This window comes from Copadichromis virginalis, linkage group LG3 (genome assembly GCF_057382275.1).
Source record: "Copadichromis virginalis isolate Kocher_CV1m ecotype Utaka linkage group LG3, C_Virginalis_male_GT1.1, whole genome shotgun sequence".
Lineage (NCBI taxonomy): Eukaryota > Metazoa > Chordata > Actinopteri > Cichliformes > Cichlidae > Copadichromis > Copadichromis virginalis.
In genome coordinates this window covers 23,412,338-23,435,766 of record NC_140620.1, presented here as the reverse complement: position 1 = coordinate 23,435,766, position 23,429 = coordinate 23,412,338, and the positions used below count along the sequence as shown (strand labels likewise).

General features: G+C 42.3%; 2 protein-coding genes and 1 long non-coding RNA gene across 3 annotated transcripts; all 3 read right to left on the bottom strand.

Moving 5' to 3' along the window:
• Nucleotides 1-1,790: 1,790 nt before the first annotated feature.
• LOC146713507 (G2/M phase-specific E3 ubiquitin-protein ligase-like) lies at nt 1,791-22,621 on the bottom strand. Its single transcript, XM_085438398.1, has 5 exons — nt 22,515-22,621; nt 22,224-22,313; nt 21,804-22,108; nt 21,510-21,688; nt 1,791-2,015 (listed from the first exon to the last, which is right to left on the bottom strand). Exons 1-5 carry the CDS (start codon nt 22,619-22,621, stop codon nt 1,791-1,793), a joined length of 906 nt encoding a protein of 301 aa, XP_085294524.1.
• Nucleotides 3,449-7,400, bottom strand: LOC146713509 (uncharacterized). Its single transcript, XM_085448520.1, has 4 exons — nt 6,679-7,400; nt 5,189-5,344; nt 5,018-5,107; nt 3,449-4,175 (listed from the first exon to the last, which is right to left on the bottom strand). The coding sequence occupies exons 1-4, from the start codon at nt 6,784-6,786 to the stop codon at nt 3,864-3,866; spliced, it is 666 nt and encodes a 221-aa protein (XP_085304646.1). The 5' UTR covers nt 6,787-7,400; the 3' UTR covers nt 3,449-3,863.
• On the bottom strand, nt 18,541-20,135 carry LOC146713508 (uncharacterized). Its single transcript, XR_014917992.1, has 3 exons — nt 19,979-20,135; nt 19,152-19,244; nt 18,541-18,779 (listed from the first exon to the last, which is right to left on the bottom strand). It is a non-coding gene; the product is annotated as an uncharacterized LOC146713508 (long non-coding RNA).
• Nucleotides 22,622-23,429: the final 808 nt, after the last annotated feature.

Below are 23,429 nucleotides of genomic sequence, written 5' to 3'. Positions count from 1 at the left end.
CTGAACATGTCTTTGGCTGAATTGTGGTCTAGTACCCAGACATAATAAGTGATGTTTTGTTTCATGCTGCAGCAGAAGCTATTTAATAAAGCCAAAGAAAATTAAGTGCCTTTTACCATTTGTTTGGTCAAAAATGTGTGAAAGCAAAAGTCAAACGCTCAGCGAGTTTTGGTGACATAATGATAATGAATAACAGGATATGGTTTAGCTGTTGTGATGAGGTGCTCATTCAACATGCATAGATGCTCTCTGTCGGTGACCAAGTAGTAAAGCAGTATAGAGCACACAGGTGTTTAGTTCAAAAATAAAGTTTGTATTTACCCAGAAATGTGAAAAAATGATTAACAAATCCAAAGCTTGGACTGACAAATAAAAAGGTAAATCAACTCAATAAACTAAACTCAAAATAATAACAAACAAATCTCAAACATACATAAGCCAAACTGACCTCTTGCATTGACATATCAGGGAACTTTATTACTGGTTTAGCTAAAATATATAACACATGAAGAGAAGACAAAATGGCTGCCACATAACCAACCAACACAAAACAATGAAATAAACTCTAAACACCTTCCAGGCAATGAAGCATGTGGTTCAGTCCATTGAGACTCTCAGGAGAACTTCAGATGCCCCAGCCCTTTACCAGTAAGAAAAAGCCAAACCACCAGGTATGTCTAACAAAATAAAATTGGTATTAATACAACATAAAATATAATTTAACCTTGCAGCATTGATATGTGTGCACTTCATATAAACATTGCAAGGTGTGATGGAGAAATGAGCTAATTTAATAATGAAATAATATATTGGACGAGTAGTGACACGAACTACTGGTGTGAGTCTTACCATGTGTGGCTTACCATCACACTCTCTCAAACATTTTCTGAGTATACCTGAATGGAAGTGTGACTTACATTCATGTAAACCTGAACTATGTGTGAATAACGGAATTGCAATTATTTATCTATAGCGATATTAACTATCCTGTGACGAAAAATAGCTTCAATGACTTTGGTAATTCCTTGAGTGGGCTGAGTACCCCTGGAAGATGTTTCAAATGTTCACTACTTCTGTGACATATCTCAGCACAGTTCACCCAACTGTGCACAGGAAACATGAACCAGTCTACAAGCTGCATCAAACACAGCATTAGTCTGAATGGGTTTTTTGTTCCGCCCACTGACAGTGAACTGAAACAGTGAGGGTTGACTTAACACAAAAGCAACTGAGCTTCTTTGGAAACTGTAAAACTATATTGTTTCATTGCCTAAAGTCATAAAAATATTAAATTAATATTAAAATTGTTTTAGTAGATGCCCTCTGAAAACTGATTTTATACGTCAGTCTTCAGTCTGCGGCAAGGAGACATGGAGATCAGAGCTCTCTGTATCATACTGTGTGAGTACTTTCTCTTTTTCCACATTGCTATAAATGCTAAGTTAATAATTCTGTAAAAAAAATATGACTTTGTTTTTGTTTCTTTTTACTTTAAGACAAAAGCATTTTTGTGACAATGAATTTATTAGTAGCTGTAGGATTCAACATGTATCTTAGTAAATCTTTATCTCCCTTCAGTGATGACCATCATGACTCTGATGGGTGTACAGGGTCAGAAAGTTGGTGAGTACCAGCTGTTTGCTCATCTATGTGAAAAATATTTAAGATTTCAGAGGAGACAGAAATTTAGTCAAAAAAGTAGGAAGCAGCACAACTTGTTCTTTTGTGAACCGAACAGCGTGCGACAGTGGCTCAGGAATTAACTTGTTGTTCATCAGATCACACGGATGCTACTGAATCAGTTTTTTCATATACATCTGAAGGTCTGAAAATGTCAGTGGCTGCTGTGATGAGCAACTGGCCATCCTGAATTTAGAAGGAGTAATGAGGTACTCCTCCACAAATGCTTGTTTCTCACAAGGCTTGACGTTTCTGAGGCATCCAGCAGTTTGGAAGATTGTGCTGTTTTGCAAAATAAGATTATGCAAAGACTCCTCTGATTCAGCTTTCAGGACCTATAAAAAAAAAAAGGTTTACTGTAAGAAAAACAAAAATATAATTTTCACTACTTTTACAATTCATTCAAACATTGGATTAAAAAAGTAATCAATTTGATATTTCACTTGTGTTGTTGGGAGGTGGAAATCTGTCCTTTTAGATTACAGAATCTACACTGAAAAAAATAATCAGTGGGATAAACATAAAAAAATTATTGTAATCGGTTGCACGCAATTAAGTTATGTTTTGTCAGCCTTATTTTTTCATGTTATAACTGCACACAAATATTTTTGTAACATGAACATGATTTTTTCATGTTGTTTTGTATCCTTTTCATTCATGTCAAATATTTATAGAAACTACTCGTTTATCAGACATTAACTGGTTATGTAAAATGTAAAGAGTTCTTTTATGTTAATTGTATTTGACTGCCATGTGTTAGATTGGATCGACAAGATAATTTTATGCTATATACACACACACACACACTGTATGTACTGTATATTTTTCTTTCAATCAAAACATTTTTTAACAATGACCTGTATTTTTCAAAACAGTATACAATTGGAAGTTGTAACAGAGGTTCAGATTATACATGAGTCATCTGAATGCATCTCTTCCAAAATGTACCAAACACAAACAACTTCTGGATCTTAATTCAACATTCTAGGGCCTATGAAAATGTTAACGCTGAATTTTCTAGGAATACTGGCCCAAAGGTAAAAGGTGAGAAATCCTCGGGTAATTTTCAAAAAAAAATTTTTTTAAATGTAAGGCACTACGGCAACAGGAATGCAAATATTAAAATGTGACGAAGAAAAGCTTGAAAATAACATTTTCACCCACAAACACAAAACCAAGAGCCCTAAAATGTGATTCGTTTTGGCTTCCTTCTATAAGTGAAAAATCACAATAACTTATACTAACAAGCAAAACAAAACAGTGGTTGGACATCACAACATAACCAAAATTACTGTAACCATGTCCAATAAACTTAAAAATTGTATGCCTTCTAAACAGCTGCTTCAATTACTTCAGGCTTTTGACCTGAGAGCAGTTACCAGCTTCAAAATGACTTTGGTGACGGCAATGATGCAACGATCATTTTACAATTGAATGGGACTGAGTTGGCAATTACATGTGTTACGGCCCTAGCAGGGCCTCCTCCTGAAGGTGCCTGTGTGGGCGTGTCCCACCACCTCTTCTGCCTGAGGTGCCACCTTTCCCTGTTACACAGCTGACTCACATCAGTAATTAAAAGTATTTAAGCCCAGGGAAAGGTGAGCGCTGGGCCAGAGTGCCAGTAGTGTAGTTAGAGCTTGTGAGCTGAGCTGAGCTGAGCTGAGCTGAGCTGAGCTGAGCTGAGCTGAGCTGAGCTGAGCTGAGCTGAGCTGAGCTGAGCTGAGCTGAGCTGAGCTGAGCTGAGCTGAGCTGAGCTGAGCGGTTGTGGTGTTTGCAGCTAGTGAGCTGTGTTTTTGGTGGTTTTCAGCTAGTGAGCTGCTCTTTCTTTTTGGCTTACGTTTTACTTTATTGACCAACGCCTGAGTTTTGTTTGTTTTCTTAAATGGTAATAGCGGCTTGTCCGTCTCTTTTAGTTAGTATAAATTGAAACTTTAATAAAACTCTTTAATTTAACCCTTTTGCCTCCTTGACTCCTTTTTCTGACCCGGTCACTTTTGTTACTTCCCCCTCCCTGCCTAGACCCCTCAGGGGAACGTAACACATGCAATGTCAGTGGCAATACACCTATAAAATTGTGAGAAAAATTAGTTTCACTATATACTGTAATTTTACCAGTGTTGGCAAAAAAGAATCAATGGAACATATTCAGAGAGGTAGACATATTGTTTCCATGTCATAACTGTTCACTCGTACAGTCTGTTCTTGAGAACCTGTGCCTTCTTTGAAATGCTGTTCCCTTCGAGCTCCATAAGCAGTTTCTGGAATACCTCGAAGGTATACTTCAGTTTTGGTGGGTAGGTCAGGTTCAAAGTGTACATTAATCCAAATAGCATAGCAGCTGCTAGGGCACAGTTGTCCAAATCCTGCAAGACTCTCTGGCCTTCCAGGACTATCCCAATGTCCTCAGGGCTGTCACTGGCATCTCTTGACTTGATGATATAGATTCCCATGGTTGTTTCCTCAATAGATTGTTGGATAACTCCTTTATCTGTGTCCTGGAAAATACACATTCCCAGAATTAAATTCAACAGAACACTGGTCATTGCAAAGAAGCAGAATACTGTCAGAGAATGAAGGAGTGTTCAACTATGAACACCTCTTCATTCTCTGAAGAGGTGTTCAGAGAACACGTGGTCCTAATGCATGTAGAAGGAAAAAAAAAAAAAGGTAAAACACCTAAACATAATATCTTCTCTAACCCATATAGACAATTCTCTGTATCTCTTCCTTGGTTAAGGTGACATTCAACCCCATTTATTAGTAGATAACTACATTTTGCCATGGTTTAGAAAGGACGCTGAAAAAAAGCAGTATTTTTTACAAAGTGAATGACACAAAACAAGCTTGTCGATTTAGTCTGGTTTTTGGTTATTATGTTAATTTTGTCAAAAGCAATAACCGTGGAGATACTAACATCTGAACTGTGCTAAACTATGATCCAAAACAAAGACGTTAGCTGGATCCAAGTATTTCATAAATATTTTTTTTATAAACACTTCCAGGCCATACAGTATTTTGTCTAATAAATAAGGTGGCCCCAATATTTATTAAATATGTCCATTAAAAAGTGAAATTGTGGCATGTCAGCATGTATATAAAACAAGGTTTCATAGCTAAATATAGTCTAATCCTTTTCACATATTCATTTTAGAATAAAAAAAAGACAATCCGACATGACTTTGTTGTTCAGTTGTCCACGCGTCATTGTGGCAATAAAAGCCTTTTTCAGCCAAGGGGTAAGAGATTTTAGATTTTTAAGTTTTGGGAGGGGGGGTTTAGTTCATGAAGCAACCACATTTATTTTCAATAAAAAATGACCTTCTATAATAACACTTACCACATGATCTGTCATTAAATTGCTGGGGTCTTCGTTGAGGTACACACAGAGCCCCTTGATAATACTTTCACGCACAAGATCAACATCATCCTGGCAAAGGGTGACAAGCAGCACTTTGTTAAAATTATTATTTTCTCTAAACTGTAGACACAAATTAAAATTCTTTCTTACCTGGGCCATGGGTTCCAGAATATTCTGCAGTCTTCTTCCTATGTGTCCTCCTTGCTTTTTGAACACGTTTATAAATTTGTCCGATAGCACATCTATTTGCGAGAGAAATTGGGACTGCAGTGGCATGGTGGTAATCTGCCTAAATTCTGCATTTATCTAAAAAGAGAAGTTGACACATACAAATACAGTCACGAACTCAAATGTGACAAGGTCACATTTACAAAAACTTATATTTTTTCTCATATTACTAATTTTTAGCTATGCATCCCACTCACTTTTGTGGTGAAATGGACTGATTTTTATATAGTGCTTTTCTACTCTCCCAGAGTACTCAAAGCGCTGTATACAACATGCCGCATTCATCCAATCACATCAATTCACACAAACACTGTTTTCTAAGTTTTTTAGTGCTTGCTAACTACCATTCATACTCCGATGAACGCATCAGAGAGCAATTGGAGTTAGTATCTCTTGTAGCCGAAGGATACTTGGCATGCAGACTTGAGGAGCCAGGGATCAAACCACTAAGCTTCTGATCAGTAGATGGCCTGCTCTACCTCCTGAGCTAAAGCCTACAAAAAGAACAATGTCACAGGCCACACAGATTGACAACCCTCCATCAGTAGAGCTTAATTTCAACAGGCTTCCAGAGGAAAAAAGTTACACAACTGCTCGCGTTAGAAGTGGCTTATAACAACTGATAGTATATAAAAAGAGAATGATGTCACCACTTGTTAATTTCTAATTTGAAGTCTTAAGCTGTGCGTTTCCACAGTTGCCCTTCCAGCTTTCTTTTAAATAGCACGTCATTAGCACAGTGTAGATCTGCCTATGGAACCAAGAGACATTGTACCCTCATTAGTTAATCAAAAATCGTTAGCCAATGAGCATACACTAGTCCACTGTCCTTTTCCATATTAATGGGTACAATGAACACCATGTCATAATGGTAAATGGCCTGTATTTATATAGCGCTTTACTAGTCCCTAACTAAGGACCCCAAAGCGCTTTACATATCCAGTCATCCACCCATTCACGCACACATTCACACACTGGTGATGGCAAGCTACATTGTAGCCACAGCCACCCTGGGGCGCACTGACAGAGGCGAGGCTGCCGGACACTGGCGCCACCGGGCCCTTTGACCACCACCAGTAGGCAACGGGTGAAGTGTCTTGCCCAAGGACACAACGACCGAGACTGTCCAAGCCGGGCAGTGAAACTAGCAACTTAGACCACAAACACTAAGGAACCATAAACCATATTTACTGAGGTCAAAGATAAAGTCAGCAGACCTAGAAACCATTTCTATCTTTTATATACAGTGTATGCTTCAGGTGCTATAATCAATAACAAAAAATCTTTACAATTCAAAATGACTTTTGACATTTTCCACAAACCTGGCAAACAACGTAAATGTTGTCAATGTTCTATTACAGGATACCATTAAAACACAATGATCTTCACAAAAGAATTCACAAATTACATACCTCGCTCACTTCAAAGAGTGCTGGCCATCTTGCCTGGAAGTCGCTGATCATGGGTGTGTCACAAAGTACTTCATGTCTCCTATATGCAAATGTTTTCTCCATTTTCATTCTCACCACCTCCCGGTTGTTTGTCTTCTTCACATCTAAAAGAAGCTCCCCTCTCACAGTCTCAAGGCTATCTTCAGATTCTCCAACCGGATAGGGGAGACATAGTTTACTTCAGACCGCCGTGGTCTTTTAATGGCAAAAGCAGCACTTGATTTGCCCCCTGGTTTCTGTGTCACAGAGTTCATAACCACCTCAGGGCATCCTAACTTTCTTAATTGAGTGCGGTAACTTGCCAGTTTTTTCTTTAAGCTAGCTTTCCATCCAGCATATCCTGTGAGGGAGCCCCTCTCAGTGAGACAAGGATGTTTTGAGATGAGGGCCTGACCAACTGTGTTAAAGTCTTTATCAGTGACATAAACTTTGTATCTGAGGCCTTCAAGAATTTGCGACTTCAGTTTAGGATCTGGAGTAAGCAATGTGCCCTTTTCTTTGTATGCTGCATTGCCTCGCTCAAGTTTTAGCTCTGCATCAAAGGAAAACTGAGGAACACAGAAAACCCTTGGCCACAATGCCCTAGAGGTTGATGAGCAGGATGCCTCAGATTCTGGTGATGAGAGTATGTCTGTATCAACACATCCACTGGACCGGGAGGTGGAATCATCCAGACCAAAACTGCATGAAGCATCAGCCTCAGCAGACTGTGTAGTTAAGCCTTTAGCCAGGGAAGTCATTCTGATTGTTCCCCTATCTTGTATTTCATCCATTGAAGTAAGGCTCATGAACTCATTCCCAAATAGTGGATCCATGAACTGAAGCCGGAAGTTGCTATTATTGAGGCCACACTGTCTTTGCACTTCTTCAATAAGTTCAATAACGGATCCTGGAAGTCCACAGTGAAAAGTCAGCCTCTGACTGCTGTTGTCTCCCAAAATCACTTTGAGAATTGCTGGGACCATTGTATATCCTTAATCTGCGAAATAGATGGAAAAGAACACTATACTTTAAAAATGTGAAATGATCAATCACAAAAACACGTCTGAATAATTAAATCTCAAACTTAAAAATTACATAACAGATAATTAAAAGATTGATAAGCTGCCCACAAGAAAATTAACAATTTAAATTGGAAAAAATAGAAAAATCAAAAAAATAAACATTATGTCTGCATAGCCAGTGTTTAACAAACTTATTACACCACAAGCCCCCCCCAAAAAAAGAAAGAAAAACGAAATATTTCAGAATTAAAAGTTTAGAAGTCCTTTTCCTTTTCAGTGCATTACCAACATTTTAACATTAAGAACAGGAGTGAGGAGTTTAAAACTGAAGTCATCTTTTTATACGCAAATGTGAGCTGGCATACTAGACTTCTCTGAGAAATCAGAAATTAATCAAGCACAATCCACCACTAAAATCTATTTTTCTGTTCAGGATTGGTACTTAACTGAAATTTCACAGCAAAAGCTCAAAATCTTACCAAGTATATTTGTCTCTTTTCTAGTCAAAATACAGAGTTACATTTCAGTGAGATATAGTAACTTGTTTTTAGACAGTGCATCTTAAAACTGAAGAACTTTCACCTAATACAAGTTATTTTTGCTTGAAATGAATTAAAAAAATCTGCCAAGTGAACAAGTGAAAATTCTCCAGTTTCAAGATGCACTGATGATTTTTTTTGACTAGAAATAAGACAAATATACTTTGACCATTACAGAAACATAAACAGGAAGCACATAGAGTGCAAACCTCTGCCAAGCCAACTCACTCTCTGGGTAGAAGAGATCAGAGAGCCAAAGAAATTTGATATTTAGAATCCCTGTATGACTATATTTTGTAAATATAACCAATGGCAGTAAGAAACATAGTTTTAAATAGCTCTATATAACATTACTGTCACTTCGACCTTTAGAAAAATCTGTTGAGCTTGAAGGTCAGAGGTCGAAAGTGACATAATATTTAAAAAAAAAAAAGTTAAATGATAAAAACTACACTTGTAATAATCAGTTTCTAAGTTAAAAGACTTTTTGTGAATTTTCCACCAATAAATCCTTAAGTTGACCTTGAAGACATCACTTCCTTGGCGGTGGTAATAATTTTGGTAATTACCAATACTGTTAATATAGGGCAGATCTACATTAAACCTTACATTGGGTGGTCAAACAAATGTGTTAAGCACTGCACATTATTTGTCTTGTAGCCCTATGTCCAAAAAAACCCCAAAAAGTGCAGTCAAGTAAGAACAAAACTGCAAACTAATCAAAACTCCTAATTAACCAACCTTTTATGATGATGTGTCTTTTTAAGGTCACCATTCGGATTGGGCCAATCATGTAATCAGCCAACAGATAAGTGTCACAGAGTTCACTCAGTGCTAGAAGCTTGATTTCTCTTGAATGGGACATACTTAATTCAAAGGCTGTCATGGTCCTGGGCCATGTGGGCCCAGTATTCTTAGTTCCTTGTATTTTTGTATTTTGTTCCTTATTTAGGCCATGTTTCCTGAGTTGCCCTGTTGTGTTGTTCCCTAAGTGTTTTCCCTTCGTGACTCTTACCCCCTGTGTGCCCCTCTGTGTATTTATGAGCCCTCGTCTCTCTTTGTGTTTTATTCTATGTTTTCCCCAGCCCGTTATGTCTGTGTTCTCCCCGTGCTCTCTCTCCTCCTGTCTGAACCTCTGTACTTCCTGTTTTACTTTGCCCGTCTCCCGTTAGTGTTGTGTTCACTCCTGCCGTGTCTTGTTATGATTATCAGTGTCACCTGTGTTCTCCGTGTGCTCCCACTTCCCTCGTTAACCCTCTGTGTATTTATGTCTGCGTCTCCCTCAGTTCTGTGTCGCGTTCTCCCTCATGTTGTGTGTGTTCCTCCCTGTGTCTCTTGGCGAGCTTTGTATTTAGTTTTCCCAGTTTAGTTTTGTATTTCCTACGTTCTGCCTCTCCAGAATTAAAGCTGTGATTTTTTTGAGTTCATCCCCGTGTCTGTGAGTTTTGCATTTTGGGTCGTCCTCCTGCCTGCCACACAGCGATCCACGACAAAGGCTCTGTAGTGTTCATTGTACCACCCACACAAAAATTTGACATTTGATATTAATGAGAAACAGGTTCTCATTAATAACACACATCTGAATAATTTCGGCAAACTCTGGTAATCCGGATGTTGAACCATGAGTAACTATCATCCCTTCACTGTAGGTTATGCCAATAACTGACACGTTTTTGGCCAGATATACTTCACATGTACCAGGGTGTTTTGACCTAATAGCTTGACAAATATCCTCTTTCAGTAGATCAACTGGAACTGGGGACGCATGATGTGTCTCTAGGTTGCATTTACCATATGACGGTGAGCTGATGTGGAAAGAAATCATCAGCTGATGTTTTGAAGTCAACGGTACATTTTTATAGCAACTGGTGTGTTTGACAATTTGCTTAAAAAAAATCGATGTTTGGCTTCAAATCGCATTGTCCATACTGCTGAAAGAGGGCCAAAATACCTTATCATCTGAGGATAGTGCTCAAGAAAGTGATGCTTTGGTAGAGGTCTGACACAGGAAAACAGCTCTTGGTGTCACGGTCCTGGGTCTCCTGACCCAGCGTTTTTAGTTCTTTGTGATTTTTGTATTATTGTACTTGTGTGTGATTTATTCTATGGCTTCTAGTTTTGATCCCTTGCCCTTCATGTCTCTCTGTGTCCCCTCTGTTCTGTGTAATTGTGTGTCTTTGCATGTTTGCGTTTCTTGTTTTCTGTCACTCTGCATTGTGCATTATGTTCTCATGGTTGGTCTTTTGTTACTCTCTCTAGTCTAGTCTCTTGTGTTCCAAGCTGAGTATTTCTGTCTGTGTATTTTGGTTCTTAGAGTCCTCTGCCTTATGGTTTATGTCTCTGTGTTTCTTAGTTGCTGTCTCCACTGTGTCAAGTTCGCGTCTCTGTGTGATACTTCCTGTTTTACTTTGATGGTCCGTGTCTTATGTGAATGCGTCCTGCTTTGCTTGTCACGTCAGTCCTGATTTCTCCCAGCTGTGCCCTCCTGTGTCTCATTCCCCTCGTTACTTCCCAGTGTATTTAAACCCTGTGTTTCTCTGAGTCAGTGTCGCGTCGTCCCTCATGCTGTGTGGATCTCCCTGTGTCTCTCTGTGAGTTTTTAGTTCCCAGTTTAGATTAGTTTGTATGTTTTTTCCCTGCCAGCAAATAAAGCTATGTTTTGAGTTCACCTCCCCGAGTCTGTGAGTCCTGCATTTTGGGTCCAACTCCTGCCTGACGCACAGCGATTCATGACACTTGGTACCTTTGTCTGTGTTCAACTATTTTGCTTTCAAGATATGAGATGGACTCATCAGTATGTACAAGGGGAACAACTAACTCAACAATATCTTTTAAAACCATTAATACAACCTATGCTGGCTCATTTTCTGGCACACGATGTCCTATTAAAAATGGGAGCAACCTCAGCAAATTCCAGTTTTGAAATGATAACCATCTTTAACAGACCTGTACTCATAAGATGGGTCAACTTCAGTTTCGTCCTTTCCTCTATGACTTTCAAGTACCTTATCAAGAATTGCTTTTCTATTTAAACGTTGCTGTAATGATTGTAACAGTGGGACATACTGAAATGTGCGCTTCTTTTTTTGATCAAGTATGTAGGTAACTGGTTCCACAACACCAAACGTTTCCCTGTAAAATTGTTTATGTTGATATGTGGTGCTAAGAGGGCCTCCTTTTCCTATTGCTTTTTGAAGAGGGTCAGATAAACAAACTGCTGCAAGGATTTCTTCAACTACAGAGTCTTCAACTTGAAGATGGTGATGGCTAAAGATGTCAGTTATGAAGTCTCTAGATACTGGGACTGATGCAGCGCTTTTTAAATGATAAAGTTCTTGTAAAAATTCATCAATAGCTGTACCTGGCACATGTACTAAACACTCCAACTTCAGTAAGGCCGCTGCAAGCTGCTGCTCTATTGCATTTGGCAGGGCTTTATCTTGATCACTGCAATCTACCGATATACAATTTGAATCCTCCTCGACAAATTCCTCACACTTTTCATCAGGAAATTATGACAGAGATGCTACTGTAGATTTCTTCACAGTACCTGGTTTAAAATCTGCAAGGTTATGGGGTGTATGTCTGCGACTCTTGTGAGATTTAAAGGTTCCATAAATACAAGTCTGAAAACTGCAACCAACAAACATGCAAGAAACATTTTCATTTTTCTTTAGATGTGAGTTGATATGAATAAAGTACTCCCTTTCATTTGCCAAGTTTTTGCAGGAACATAAGTGACAACTAACTATAGATAACTCTTTCAAAATCTGACTGTCTTGTGAAGAATGCACTCTACTTTGATGTACATTTAAGGCGTTCCATGTCTTAAATGTGCATGGGCATTTTGAATACATACATGGATAACGGGAAGTACGTCCAAAGTGTGGATGTTTGAGTTTGTAATGATTAAGTAGCTCCAATATACAATGGGGCAAAAAAGTATTTAGTCAGCCACCGATTGTGCAAGTTCCCCCACTTAAAATGATGACAGAGGTCAGTAATTTGCACCAGAGGTACACTTCAACTGTGAGAGACAGAATGTGAAAAAAAAATCCATGAATCCACATGGTAGGATTTGTAAAGAATTTATTCGTAAATCAGGGTGGAAAATAAGTATTTGGTCACCTCAAACAAGGAAAATCTCTGGCTCCCACAGACCTGTAACGTTTTCTGTAAGAAGCTTTTCTGTCCCCCACTCGTTACCTGTATGAATGGCACCTGTTTGAACTGATCATCTGTATAAAAGACACCTGTCCACAGCCTCAAACAGTCAGACTCCAAACTCCGCCATGGCCAAGACCAAAGAGCTTTCGAAGGACACCAGGAAAAGTATTGTAGACCTGCACCAGACTGGGAAGAGTGAATCTACAATAGGCAAGCAGCTTGGTGTGAAAAAATCAACTGTGGGAGCAATCATCAGAAAATGGAAGACATATAAGAGCAAAGATCCCAGAACCACACGGGGGGACCTGGTGAATGACCTGCAGAGAGCTGGGACCAAAGTAACAAAGGTCACCATCAGTAACACACTACAAAGGCAGGGAATCAAATCCCGCAGTGCCAGACGTGTTCCGCTGCTGAAGCCAGTGCATGTCCAGGCCCGTCTGAAGTTTGCCAGAGAGCACATGGATGATACAGCAGAGGATTGGGAGAATGTCATGTGGTCAGATGAAACCAAAGTAGAACTTTTTGGTATAAACTCAACTCGTCGTGTTTGGAGGAAGAAGAATACTGAGTTGCATCCCAAGAACACCATACCTACTGTGAAGCATGGGGGTGGAAACATCATGCTATGGGGCTGTTTTTCTGCCAAGGGGACAGGACGACTGATCCGTGTTAAGGACAGAATGAATGGGGCCATGTATCGTGAGATTTTGAGCCAAAACCTCCTTCCATCAGTGAGAACTTTGAAGATGAAACGAGGCTGGGTCTTCCAACATGACAATGATCCAAAACACACCGCCCGGGCAACAAAGGAGTGGCTCCGTAAGAAGCATTTGAAAGTCCTGGAGTGGCCTAGCCAGTCTCCAGACCTCAACCCCATAGAAAATCTGTGGCGGGAGTTGAAAGTCCGTGTTGCTCGGCGACAGCCCCAAAACATCACTGCTCTCGAGAAGATCTGCATGGAGGAATGGGCCAAAATACCAGCTACTGTGTGTGCAAACCTGGTAAAGACCTATAGTAAACGTTTGACCTCTGTTATTGCCAACAAAGGTTATGTTACAAAGTATTGAGTTGTATTTTTGTTATTGACCAAATACTTATTTTCCACCCTGATTTACGAATAAATTCTTTACAAATCCTACCATGTGGATTCATGGATTTTTTTTTTTCACATTCTGTCTCTCACAGTTGAAGTGTACCTCTGGTGCAAATTACTGACCTCTGTCATCATTTTAGGTGGGGGAACTTGCACAATCGGTGGCTGACTAAATACTTTTTTGCCCCACTGTACCTTTAACTGATACTGAGCACCCTTTACACTGCCACATTCACTGGAGAAGGAGGAGAGGGAGAGAGACAGATTCATTAACATTTGCAATGCAATTTAGTAGAGCTTATATGTACTTAAGCTTAAAGTACTGCCCTATTTATAGTTCAAACACTCACCACTCCTACAGAGCCTTTAGGGACACTCAGGACAGAGGTAAATTTTGTTTCACAGGCAGAATACGATATCTAGAAAATATCAAATTTTGCCTCAATTATAAAAACATTTAGCATCTATTAAAGATGTAGACAAACTGTTCAACATAGTTCTATGTGTGTTTTAAAAATAAACTAATCATGGTTATTAATTATACATTAAAGTAATTTTCCATCTGATTAAAGCATTACAGATATATGGTAAATTACTACGCACCTTTATCTGAAAAAAAAAAAAAAAAATTCCATGTGGCAACCCAAACCTAATCCAAAAACTTAAAACTAAGTACAATGTTGATAACTGGAATATTACACATCTGTATCCTACCACCAAAATTCTCTTTCAGTAATACTTAGTTACATAATTTAATTTGATCTTTCTGAAAAATAAAATTTACAAAAAGTAAGATTGTGGAGGTAAGTATCAACGACATAGCTCTCAGTTCTCACTCCTTCTTTATTCGTCTCCAACATCAACTGCGCATATCGCGCCACAAAACACAGGAACACACTTCCTATACACTGGGTGTGAGTGGAGCCCTCTAGTGGTCCACCACACATGCCCCCCCCCCCGAACACCCAGCAGAACTAGTCCAGGACCCGGGGCTTAAGCAAACGGCCGGAACGGCTGAACTGGGGGGGTGGGGAAATGACAGAGGGCAACCCAGCCCGGGAGCGAGGCTGGCACTGGCGGTCAGAAAAAGCTGAAGACGACTCGGACTCCGTTGATTTTGGGTCGCTCCTGGGGGAAAAAACAGAATCCATCAGCCCGGTGGCAGGTGGGCGGCCGCGGCGAGGGGCCTGGGCCGGGACCACCTGATCCTCTTGCATAACATGTGCAGGCTTAAGTCTGTCAACAGAGACAACTTCCTGCCGACCGCCAAAGTCCAAAACGAAATGTTTGTTGCCTGGTTTAAGAACCCTGTATGGCCCGTCATATGGTGGACGCAGCGGAGTCCTATGGGCATCGTGCCTGACGAAAACGAAACGAGCAGAGTCCAATGAACTCGGAACAAAGGTGTCAGGCAGGCAGTGGTGCACAGGACCAGGAACAGGAAATGAGTTTCTTGGGGGGCGAAAAGGCAACAAAGAGGTATCGAAACATGGGGGAGGGCTCTCAGGTAAGAATTCCCCGGGGACCCGGAGAGGCTGGCCGAGGACCAGTTCAGCCGGGGAAACCCCGAGGTCTTCTTTAACCGCGCTACGCAAACCCAGCAAAACCCACGGAAGACGGTCGACCCAGTCGCCACTTGTCAAGGAAGCACGGAGCGCGGCCTTAAGTGACCGGTGAAACCGTTCGCACATCCCATTAGCTTGCGGGTGGTATGCTGTGGTGCGGTGGACCTTGACTCCCAGGCCGTCAGCCATAGCAGACCAAAGCTCGGAAACAAACTGGGGGCCCCTGTCCGAGGTAATGTCAGCAGGGGGGCCAAAACGTGAAACCCACGCTGACAAAAATGCCCTGGCCACCGTCGCCGCTGTCGTGGACGCCAGGGGTACCGCCTCCGGCCACCTGGTTGTGCGGTCCACCACAGTCAAAAGGTGCGTGAAACCCTGTGACTGCGGCAAGGGACCAACCAGGTCCACATGAACGTGATCGAAACGCCTACCCGGGACACGGAAAGGTTCGAGGGGTGCCTGTGTGTGCCGGTGGATTTTCGAGCGTTGGCATGGGATACAAACTGCCGCCCATTCTTTCACCGTCTTGCGAAGGCCCGGCCAAACAAACCTGGCGCTGACCAGCTTGACTGAGGCCCGGACGCCGGGATGAGAGAGGGCATGCACCGAGTCAAAAACACGACGACGCCACGAAAGGGGAACCACCGGGCGGGGGCGGCCGGTGGAAACGTCGCAAAGAAGGTGCGGACCGCCGTCCCACACCAGGGTGTCCTCCAGCACGAGGCCCGTTTTTGTTGACTGAAGGGCAAGGACGTCCGGGTCAGCACGTTGCTCGGCGGCCATGGCAGCGTAGTCGATGCCGACATACACCGGAGAAACCAACACACGTGAGAGACAGTCAGTGACGTGATTGGACTTACCAGCCACATGCTGAATGTCTGTGGTAAACTCAGAAATGGCCGCCAACTGGCGCTGCTGGCGTGCGCTCCATGGGTCAGAGACCTTGGACATCGCAAACGTCAAAGGTTTGTGGTCAACGTACGCAGTAAAGTTGCGACCCTCGAGGAAAAAACGAAAATGCCGTGTCGCGAGGTGCAGGGCCAGCAACTCCCTGTCAAAAACACTGTACTTGCGTTCAGCATCCCGGAGCATACGACTGAAAAAGGCGAGCGGTTGCCAGAGACCTGAAACCCGCTGTTCCAACACTCCGCCCACTGCCACGTCCGAGGCGTTGGTGGTCAACGCGATCTCCGCCGACGGAAGCGGGTGGGCCAGCAGGGCGGCGTCAGCCAGCGCAGACTTGGCTGCGGAAAACGTGCGGACGCGTTCAGGCAGCCAGTCAACCGGATCTTTGGCTGTTTTACCTTTTAGGGCAGCATAGAGTGGCTGTAGCAGGTGGGCAGCTCTGGGGAGAAAGCGGTTGTAAAAATTTATCATCCCCAAGAACTCCTGCAACGCTTTAACCGACGTGGGACGCGGGAAAGCCGAAACGGCCTGGACTCTGTCGGGCAACGGAACCACACCTTCAGCGGAAATGCGGTGCCCGAGGAAATCCAGAACAGGCAACCCAAACTGGCACTTGGAAGGGTTGATGATCAGGCCGTGCGCTGCCAAACGCTGGAAAACCTGGCGCAGATGGGACTCGTGCTGGCTCGCTGAGCAGCTGGCCACCAATATATCATCCAGATAAACAAAAACGAACGGCAGCCCACGCAAAACGGAGTCCATCAGCCGCTGAAAGGTCTGGGCGGCACCTTTCAGGCCAAACGGCATGCGCAAAAACTCGAACAAGCCGAAGGGGGTAATGACAGCGGTTTTAGGAACGTCTTCGGGGCGCACGGGAACCTGGTGATACCCCCGCACCAAGTCAATTTTAGAAAAAATCGACGTTCCGGCGAGATTGGCAGAAAAATCCTGAATGTGGGGGATGGGGTAACGGTCATTCTCCGTGGCATTATTTAAACGGCGGAAATCTCCGCATGGCCGCCACCGACCGTCCGATTTGGGCACCATGTGAAGCGGAGAGGCCCATGCACTGTTCGAACGTTGTACAATGCCAAGGCGCTCCATGGCTACAAACTCTTCCCGAGCGACGGACAGTTTCGCGGGGTCGAGGCGGCGCGCGCGCGCAAACACCGGGGGCCCGACCGTGGGAATATAATGCTCAACCCCATGCTTCGTTACCGTGCTAGAGAAATTAGGGACAGACAGCGATGGAAACTCTAAAAGCAAACGCTGAAAAGCATCCCCGGAGGTCACTACATTAGCCCGAATCAGGGGCTCGGCGGCCCGAGTAAAACAGGGTAGCGAAGAAAACAAGAGAGCATCGATTAAACGTCTGTTAGCGACATCGACAAGTAGTCCATGAGCACACAGGAAATCAGCACCCAAAATAGGTACAGAGCTAGCAGCAACAACAAAGTTCCACTGGAAATCCCGGCCATGAAAACAAACAGTCACCAACCTTTCCCCAAACGTTTTGATGGGAGAGCCGTTAGCTGCAATGAGCTGCGGCCCACAGTTCGCTGCTAGTCCGTCGGCAGCGGTAGGGGGAAGGAGGCTCTTCTGGGAGCCGGAGTCCACGAGAAAACGTCTCCCGGAGCGCGAGTCCTCTATGAAGAGCAGCCTTTCTGTATTGCCAGCGGTCGCGGCTGCTACGGCGCGCTGGCGGGTCCGTTTCCCTGGGCCGTGAAAGCGCAAGGCGGCAGGCAGCGACGCGCTCTGTCGCCAAAACGCTGATGGTAGAAACAGATGCTCTTTCCGCGGTGCCGGCGTGTAGCAATCCCTGCCGTCAGCAAGGGGGCGGATGCTCCGGGGGAGGCAGGTGGAGGCGTGGAAGGTGCCGCCGGCGTGTCCGTAGCCAGGGCGTGAACGTCGAAAGTGCGGCTAGCCAGGAGAATACGATCCGCTTCTTCAGCCAGGGAGCGATAATCCTTCGCAGGCAGAAGCGGAGAGTTCGCGAGGACAGCTCTCACGGCGGCCGGTAGTTGGCGGAGGAAGAGGTGCACGAAGAGGAAACCACCGTCATCCGGCCCGAGCAACAATAGCATGTTCTCCATGAGCTCGAGCGCGGTACCGCCACCCAAGCCTGACAGGTTGAGGAGCTTTTCGGCTCGTTCGGCGTCGGAGAGGGCATAGCGCCGAAGAAGCAGCTCTTTGAGGGCGGCGTATTTCCCTTGGGCGGGTGGGTCCCGGAGGAGCGCCATCGCGCGACGGGTGGCCAGCGGGTCGAGCGAGGCCACCACATGGTGATACTTCGTGTCGTCAGCCGAGATGCCGCGAAGGGCGAACTGAGCCTCCACGTGTACGAACCATGACGGGGGGTCATGGAGCCAAAAGTCCGGCAGTTTCAGCGCCACAGCGAACGTAGCTGCAACAGGAGGCGGAGGTCCGGCGGCCGCTGATGCATCCATAGCGGAGTGTGCGTTATCTACGGCCCGTTGCATGCTCGAGTCAGGGGTCACCAATGTGGAGGTAAGTATCAACGACACAGCTCTCAGTTCTCACTCCTTCTTTATTCGTCTCCAACATCAACTGCGCATATCGCGCCACAAAACACAGGAACACACTTCCTATACACTGGGTGTGAGTGGAGCCCTCTAGTGGTCCACCACAAGATAACATATGCAAATCTTCACTAACAAACAAAATATTATTACAACATTAACTTTAATACCACTACAGAACAGCACTAGATAATTGCTCTGAAGTGACAACAATCTGCCTCTCAGCAGGGACAAGCACCAAATATCTGTAAAGAAAAAGTCAATACATTTCAAATAATTATATTGTCACAATGACCCAGAAAATACAAAAAACTTACAATTTCTCTGGCACTAATGACTACTGCAGGCCCTTCATACCTTTCTTTTTTTTGTAAAACATTTTTACTAACACCAGTTAACTAAATGCACACAAGTTTGTTGGAAAAGATGTTAACACGCATAATACTGCCCTGCAGCTTAAGCTAGCATTATCGTCACTTAATTTGAGGAATAATTCTTATTTTCCATTATGTTGCTCAACAGTAGTATATATGAAAAACTACCTCGGTAAAAATTCACACATCTGATAGATTTTATCTTCATTTCCTTTCGGAAATTTAGTTTTAAGTTTAATTTACCTCGACAAAGTAGAGCTCTGCACCAAACGTACGCCTCCCACGAAGAGAAGAAATGGCGGACACCACGGTCAATCTTCCCTCGCAGAACACACCCTATAGGGGTAAATATGACCTTACATGAGCACAAATTTACTTTATTTTGTGGCAGAAGACAGTCGTATCCCTATTAGCTTGTTTAATGGTTAAGCCACTGCAGTTACCACCACTTAGTACAGACACTGATGCAACTTTGTAATACTCAGTAAACTTAGGCTGAAAAAAGATATAAATCTTATTTGATTATTACTAATTTATTTATCACATTTATCACACATTTATCGCATAATTTCTGTTACCATTAGCTAACTGGAGCCTTACGTTGGCCTTTCATGGTTTTTGATAAACAACCCATATTCTGCCCTCACTAGGGTGTAAAGCTGGTTTCTAGCTTGGCAGATAGCTAACAGGTCCACAATAAACATCCAGGAGTCAGCGGATACGTTTTAGATGTTTACTGTTGAAGCACTGTAAATCTAGTACAGAAACAAATATAAAATATTACATTTCTGCTGTAATTGCATTTTCTTTACAACATCAAACATTAAGTCATGCACTACAATGTATATAACACATAAACACAAACTTATCCAAACCCTTTCACTGGTTATCAGGCTCACGCATTTAGCGATTAGCTTAATGCTAACATTACATGGGAAATCCCATAGATGGGCTAACGTGTTAGCATCGCGGCCGTTTTTCCTCACAAAAGAAAGTTTTCCACACAAATCTCTAAACTGCTACACATAACTATCGCGGGAAAGCTTACAAAACAGATAGCAACTACTTACAGGCATGTGCTCTCTCAGGCTGAGCAAGAAAAAGTGAACAAAAAGTGGAATAGACGACAGTTTGTCTAAAGGACTGTTTTTCACTGGTGAGATACTACGGCAAGTCTGCTGGTACAAAAAACACACACCCAAATGATCATGCCTGCCTTAAAGGGGCAGCACAACCCACATACCAGAAAAATAACATTACACCAGTAAAAGTCCACATAACTAAAGGGTCTACACTTTTTCTCACTGGTGTTTTAGCTTTAAATTCTTATTTACCTTCAAGTAAAGAACTCCAGACGGTTTCCAGTTTCCAAAGCAAGAGACAAAAATGGCGGACGGTGCAGGCAATCCGGTTGTTCAGTGATGACTCGACGAATCCTACTTCCGGGTCTAAAGTAGTCTGCATTTAATATGGCTTTTGTGTTGTTAACATGTTTAATGTTATGTATTTTCTTCTATTTGATCTCAAAAAGCTCCTAAAACAGTCAGTGATCCCTGTTGACCTCCCTCGGCTTTTATTACCGCTAATCATTTATTTAAGCTCAGTTTTTAAAACCTTAGGGTGTAGCTACAGCCCATCCCATGCAGCAGTATATGAATGACTAACCTTGTATTGTGGATGGATTATCTCGGTAGTTCTCCTGGTTTTGTCCTTTTACAGCATCCTGCCATGCGATTACATTTGTTCCTGACCACCGAGAACACTCACGTTTAACTTTTATTGAGTGGAAAAAAAGTTAGCTTGTTTATATTATGCTAACATAGCTGTGTCGCTAGCGGTCACGTAGCACATCATTATATACCAGCTAGCCCAACTTCAGTAACCCTACAAACGTCACTGCTGTCTAGTTTTCTGTCTTCATTTATGCTGGAAGTGATAGCAGAGCTGTACGTTTTAATTTATTTCCAAAACCCCGCAGTCAGGACATGCTATATTGTATTTAGATAGAAGCTAGCGAGCTAACTGCCTGCTAACTTCTAACTCCGTTAAATGTCATAAATTCCATTTTCATGGATGCCTGGATGTTAAACTCAATCGTTACACCTGGTAGAGCAGAACGCTGATCATTTTATTAAAGATCAAAGACTTTAGACAGTTTTTCAACTCTCAGTAATGCCATAGTGATCGTTTGATATATGGACCTGCAGCGGAGTTTAGACCCAGACACGGCCAGTGACGTCAGACTGAACAATCTGATTTTTCCTCCTGAACATTTTCAGGGGGTGGAGCTTCAGGAGAAAATATCACTGCTTTGTTTCTTTCCAACATGATTTAGTCTAATACACTGAACATCCTTAAAGAATATGTGAAAATGAAAAGACTAAATTATGTTGAGATGAGAAATTGAAATTAGTCAAGCTGGATATATGAAATCCTTATATGCAAATTCAACAACCAGCCTATTGCATTTTTTCAGTGTACCTTGAACCTACTTTCAAGATATGATCCAACCTGGATAACTTTTATCATGATTAAATCTTTTAAACTGGCCCCAAGTGTCTTCTAAGTAAACCCATTCCCTGAGCCTAGGTAATTTTCTACCTGATGTAGAACTTTTGTGATCTCCTCATCTTGCACATCTTCTACAGTGGCGCTGAAACTCTGATTCCCTGTGATGTGGTTGACCAGGTTCTTGGAGAGGAAATGTGGTGCTGGTCCTCCATGCACAATGGATACAGGGATCATCTTTCCTGCTAAAAAGTACTCATCTTGCCTGGCAGCTGTTATACAGGGCACATAATTATCATGGTTAATTGCTATTAAATATGCTAATGAGAAAAATAAGCCAATTTTTATTAAAATTTCCATTGTAATAATTACGGAGAAAACATCCACCTCTTGAATTAAGATAACGGCTCTCTGGAGGTCCATCAAAGATGGGGCAATTTCTCAGACTGCCCATAAGAAGCGTGAGGAATTCACGCCTCGGGCCACCTGTATCCAAACCTTCTTCAAAGCTGCCAGCATCATCATTAAACTTGATGAACATGTCGTAGTTGTCAGAGTATGTGCTGCGTCGAAATCCTCTAACAGCTCCATCCCATACAGCTGACCTTGATATATTGAACCTGCTGACCTTCTTGTGGTCAAGTTCCAGTGCCAAATTTGCAATAATTTCATGTGCCTGCAAATTGGTGTCTCTAAAAAAAAGGGAAACTTATTTTTTAAATGTGTATATACTTCTCTTATGATTGCATGATGTCTTGTACAGAACAAGATGGCAGTTAATTGGATTCAAATGTTTAAATTACTGACACAGGTTCTTCTGGGGGCTCAGCTTTGGCTTCGTTAGGAGTAGGATCTTCATCATCAATCACAATCAGTTCAAACAGCTGTGTGTAGTTTCTGCAGAGTGAAAACATGTACACAAAGTGTAGATGCAAAAAGACAAATGCATAAACATGCAGTTCCAGTTTTATAGAACGGTTCTACTATTTCTTTTTCTGAAGAATCTAATGTAAAAGAGTCAAACTACATACATTTATAATAATTGTGTGTATATATTTTGTGCAACCCTCTGGAATAATTACTCAAGATACAACGCACCTGTAACAGGAGCTCTCGACAGTGAGGCATTCAGTAGTGCCTGTATCGTTTTCTTCTTCCAAATCTATGACCTGGAAATACAGAAATGAGGACGAATGAAAATTCATATTTGACCAATTGATAACTATTTTAATATAGGGAGCCTATTTCTCCTCCCCTTCTGGTCTGCTCATGGGTCCCTGAACAAAAGAAAAATGAATGGAAGTGACTGGAGCTATAAAAGTTATTTTCTGGTCTGCTTTGTCTTACTCTCTGAATCACACATATGTTGTACTTCAATTTAAAAAATAAATAATTGTGTTTCAACTATGTCTGTAATGTAATTTGAGATTTGTTAGCTTGTAAAAATTCGTCATTAAAATGACTACAAGTCAGATGTCGCAAATATGACATCGCCTCAGAAGCTTTTCTCCCCCAGCGTAGCTGCTAATTACCACATGGCCAGATTTATAGTGGTTTTCTCCACATCATCCTGGAAGAAGGATTCGAAGCTCGCTAAACAAAACTAAGCTTTTCCTCTTCTCTGTGTCTGGTTCGATGATGTCAATTTTGTGAGAGGAACATTTACATTTCGCCACGTCTTTTCAAACAAAACCTAAAATAACCTTTGCCACCTATCGCTTAAGCACTTTTTGGCATCAAAATGTGTTTATATACTTCACGGACATCATATTTTAATTCCATGGCACACATCAAATGGGACCAGAAAATAATTTTTATTGGCTCATAGACTCCTATTTTTTTAGCAGTAGGGGACCCATGGTCCGGAAGTAGATGGATGTACCTTAGGTTCCCTATCCCAATAGATTATCTAAAGGTACAATAAGTAAGAATGAAATAAGAGGAACATCCTGTGGTCAAATTTGTGTACTGCAGTCTATCTTTATAAACAAACGAGTGACTCTCCCTCCTCCC

What these genes read in the sequence shown, in the direction of transcription:
- LOC146713507 (XM_085438398.1), bottom strand. Translation starts at nt 22,621, where the DNA reads ATGAATTTTCATTCGTCCTCATTTCTGTATTTCCAGGTCATAGATTTG. An exon ending in CCGTTATCTTAATTCAAGAG is followed by an intron (nt 21,689 to 21,803) that starts GTGGATGTTTTC and finishes CCTGTATAACAG; the next exon opens with CTGCCAGGCAAGATGAGTAC. An exon ending in TCACAAAAGTTCTACATCAG is followed by an intron (nt 2,016 to 21,509) that starts GTAGAAAATTAC and finishes TTTTTTTTATAG; the next exon opens with GTCCTGAAAGCTGAATCAGA.
- LOC146713509 (XM_085448520.1), bottom strand. Translation starts at nt 6,786, where the DNA reads ATGAAAATGGAGAAAACATTTGCATATAGGAGACATGAAGTACTTTGT. An exon ending in TTCTGGAACCCATGGCCCAG is followed by an intron (nt 5,108 to 5,188) that starts GTAAGAAAGAAT and finishes ACCCTTTGCCAG; the next exon opens with GATGATGTTGATCTTGTGCG. An exon ending in ATTTAATGACAGATCATGTG is followed by an intron (nt 4,176 to 5,017) that starts GTAAGTGTTATT and finishes TGTATTTTCCAG; the next exon opens with GACACAGATAAAGGAGTTAT.